This window comes from Penaeus vannamei, chromosome 2, assembly GCF_042767895.1.
Source record: "Penaeus vannamei isolate JL-2024 chromosome 2, ASM4276789v1, whole genome shotgun sequence".
Taxonomy (NCBI): Eukaryota; Metazoa; Arthropoda; class Malacostraca; order Decapoda; family Penaeidae; genus Penaeus; species Penaeus vannamei.
The window spans coordinates 53137119-53139618 of record NC_091550.1 but is presented as its reverse complement, the minus strand read 5'-3'; the positions used below and the strand labels follow the sequence as shown (position 1 = coordinate 53139618).

Genomic DNA, 2500 nt, shown 5'->3' with positions numbered 1-2500 from the left:
TATTTACTATCTGAGAGGTTTTTAATTGTTTTTTTGCCATGTATATATTCTTGTATTTGGCAGATATTCATTAACTGAGAGAAAAAGGCTTTTAATCATTATTATCTTTAACAAGAACATATTCTGGTATCTAGCGGCTATTCATTATCTGACGGTGCTTTTTTTGTTTATTATTATTATCATTATTAGCAACTATTCATTATGTATCTATATGCTCCATCTCGTATTCGTATACTTAGTATTTAACTGTTATCTTATCCACCGATATACTCCTCTCAAACGTTTTACCTGTCGAAGTAGAATACGTCGTAGTTGGGAGTGGGCGGGTGCTTGATGCTCGGACGAGACCCGGGTTTGGCCAGAGGACCCAGGTTATACTTCTTGCACACTTCCTTCACTCTCCTCCTACGCAGCTTGAGGTCGTCCTCGATAGCACCGGCGTCTTCCTTCAGGTCGTTGGTCCTCAAGTCCTCGACCTTCCCCTTGAGTCCCATGAGGTCGTCTTCTCCTTTCCAGACGTTCGCCTCGAGGTCGTTGAAGGCGAACGGTCTCTTCTCCTCCAGGTTGCGGTTTTTCTCCCCTAGTTTCGCGCCCTCGGGGGACTTCCAGTATTCTTGCTTCAGGAGTTGCTTCGCCTGGAGGTCCTTCGCCATTGCTTTCAGGTGCTGCTCCCCTTCCTCCTCCCCCTGCTCCTCGAGAGCCACGTTATCCTTAGCTGCTTGCACGTCCTCGTCCTCGATAGGGCCTTCGTCTCCATTCGCCATTTTATTCCTCCCTCCCCACTTCCCTTGATCCTCCTCTTCCTCTTCGTCTTCGTCATCTTCATCTTCGTCGTAGTCCTCCCTGGCGTCGGGTCCTTCCTGGTCCTCCTTCCCCTCCCCCTTCTTGTCCCTCGCGGCGTCGCCCAGGGGGACGTCCTCGAAGTCCTCCTTTTTCAGGGGCAGGAGTTCGACGTCCACCACCTCCTTCTTGGCCGCGATGTTGTACCTTGGGTTGACGTCCTCGCTCGCGCTGAAGCTGACCTTGCCCTTCTGGTTCTGGCGGGAGGGAGAGAGAGAGAGGACGCTGAAGGAATGGAGGGAATAGGAAGAGGGGGAGAGAACAAAAGGGTTACCGAGCGGGGATGAAAAGCTTATTCGGTAACTGGTCATTCAGAATTATCTAGTCTCTCTCTTTCTCAACACACACACACACACACACACACCAGCATGAGAAAGCCAAATCACAAACACAAATTCAAACACACGAATAACTTTGACGCAAACCGACGCACGTGTTAAACCTTTTGTTATTCAGCAGACCATTACCCACGCGCAGTTGGTAGTGGGTGTACGTACCAATACTCAGTTCGTATTACAATATTACAACCCCTGTGTATGCGCCGAGTCCAGGTCCCTCTCACTCTCTTTATGATTTTGAAGCACTTATAAACATTATTTCTTGAATTCTTGAAGATGTGAGATGTATCTAATATAGATTATGGGACCATCTCAAGTCGTTGTGAGCATATTGACTAAAAACAGTCTAATGGAAGGATTAAAATTGTTCACAGAGCTTGGCGTAGGAAGGGTATATCACAGCCAAGCTCCATGGACTGAATATATACTGCATTGATGACCAATTAACGAATATTTGCATTTAGTAGTCTCGAGTTCACAACCTTGATATAGTTCAGCGGATGAGCAAAAGGCAGTGTCATCTCACAGTAAGAGTGTTTGTTTGTTTATTTGTGTAACAGAAACAGATAGGTGGTTAGGTAAGTAGGTAAGTAGGCAGGTAGAGAAAGTGAGTGAGTGAGAGAGAGAGAGAGAGAGAGAGAGAGAGAGAGAGAGAGAGAGAGTGAGAGAGAGAGAGAGAGAGAGAGAGAGAGAGAGAGAGAGAGAGAGAGAGAGCGTGTATGCGTGTACCTCTGTATGTGCGAGTGTTTGAACAAATGGGAATAGAAAATGCATATCATTTAGAAACCAAAAAATAAACCAAAAGCGCTAGTAGTAGTTATCCCATATTCAAGCTCCGCCCATGCAGTTCCTTCCAAAAGCACTCGAGATAAGATGTTTTTTTGAAGTCGCTTGCAATACCCTTGGCCCATGCAAGGACAATGCGTGTGGGGAGGGGGGGAGGGGGCAGGAGAAGGGGGTAAAGTCTTACCTTGTCATTATCTCCTCTCATGGGGGCGTGGTTTCGGCTGTCTGGAGGGGCGTGGCTCGCCGTGGAATGCTGAGCGCTGATTGGAGGCGCGACCTGAGGGCTGGGGGACTTGCTAACCTTGCCTGTTCAGTGTCCAGCAAGTGTTATCATTATCAACTTGTACCTTCTATCTATGAAGAATTCATAATAAGTACATAACCACGCATCTATTCATGCGTGGAGTGGGTTTGTGATTTTCTGGAGTCACACACACACACACACACACACACACACACACACACACACACACACACACACACACACACATACACACGCACAGACAGACACACACACACACACTGGACATATATGT

The 2500-nt window shown here is 47.0% G+C and overlaps 1 protein-coding gene across 1 annotated transcript in view; it reads right to left on the bottom strand.

Moving 5' to 3' along the window:
- Positions 1 to 2500, bottom strand: part of LOC113812942 (uncharacterized) — a 10099-nt gene that overhangs the window by 1562 nt on the left and 6037 nt on the right. The window contains exons 3-4 of the mRNA XM_070135143.1: positions 2149 to 2270; positions 289 to 1037 (exon numbers count right to left, since the gene is read on the bottom strand). Of these exons, the coding sequence (XP_069991244.1) occupies positions 289 to 1037; positions 2149 to 2270 (871 nt within the window). The remainder of the gene's footprint in view (positions 1 to 288; positions 1038 to 2148; positions 2271 to 2500) is intronic.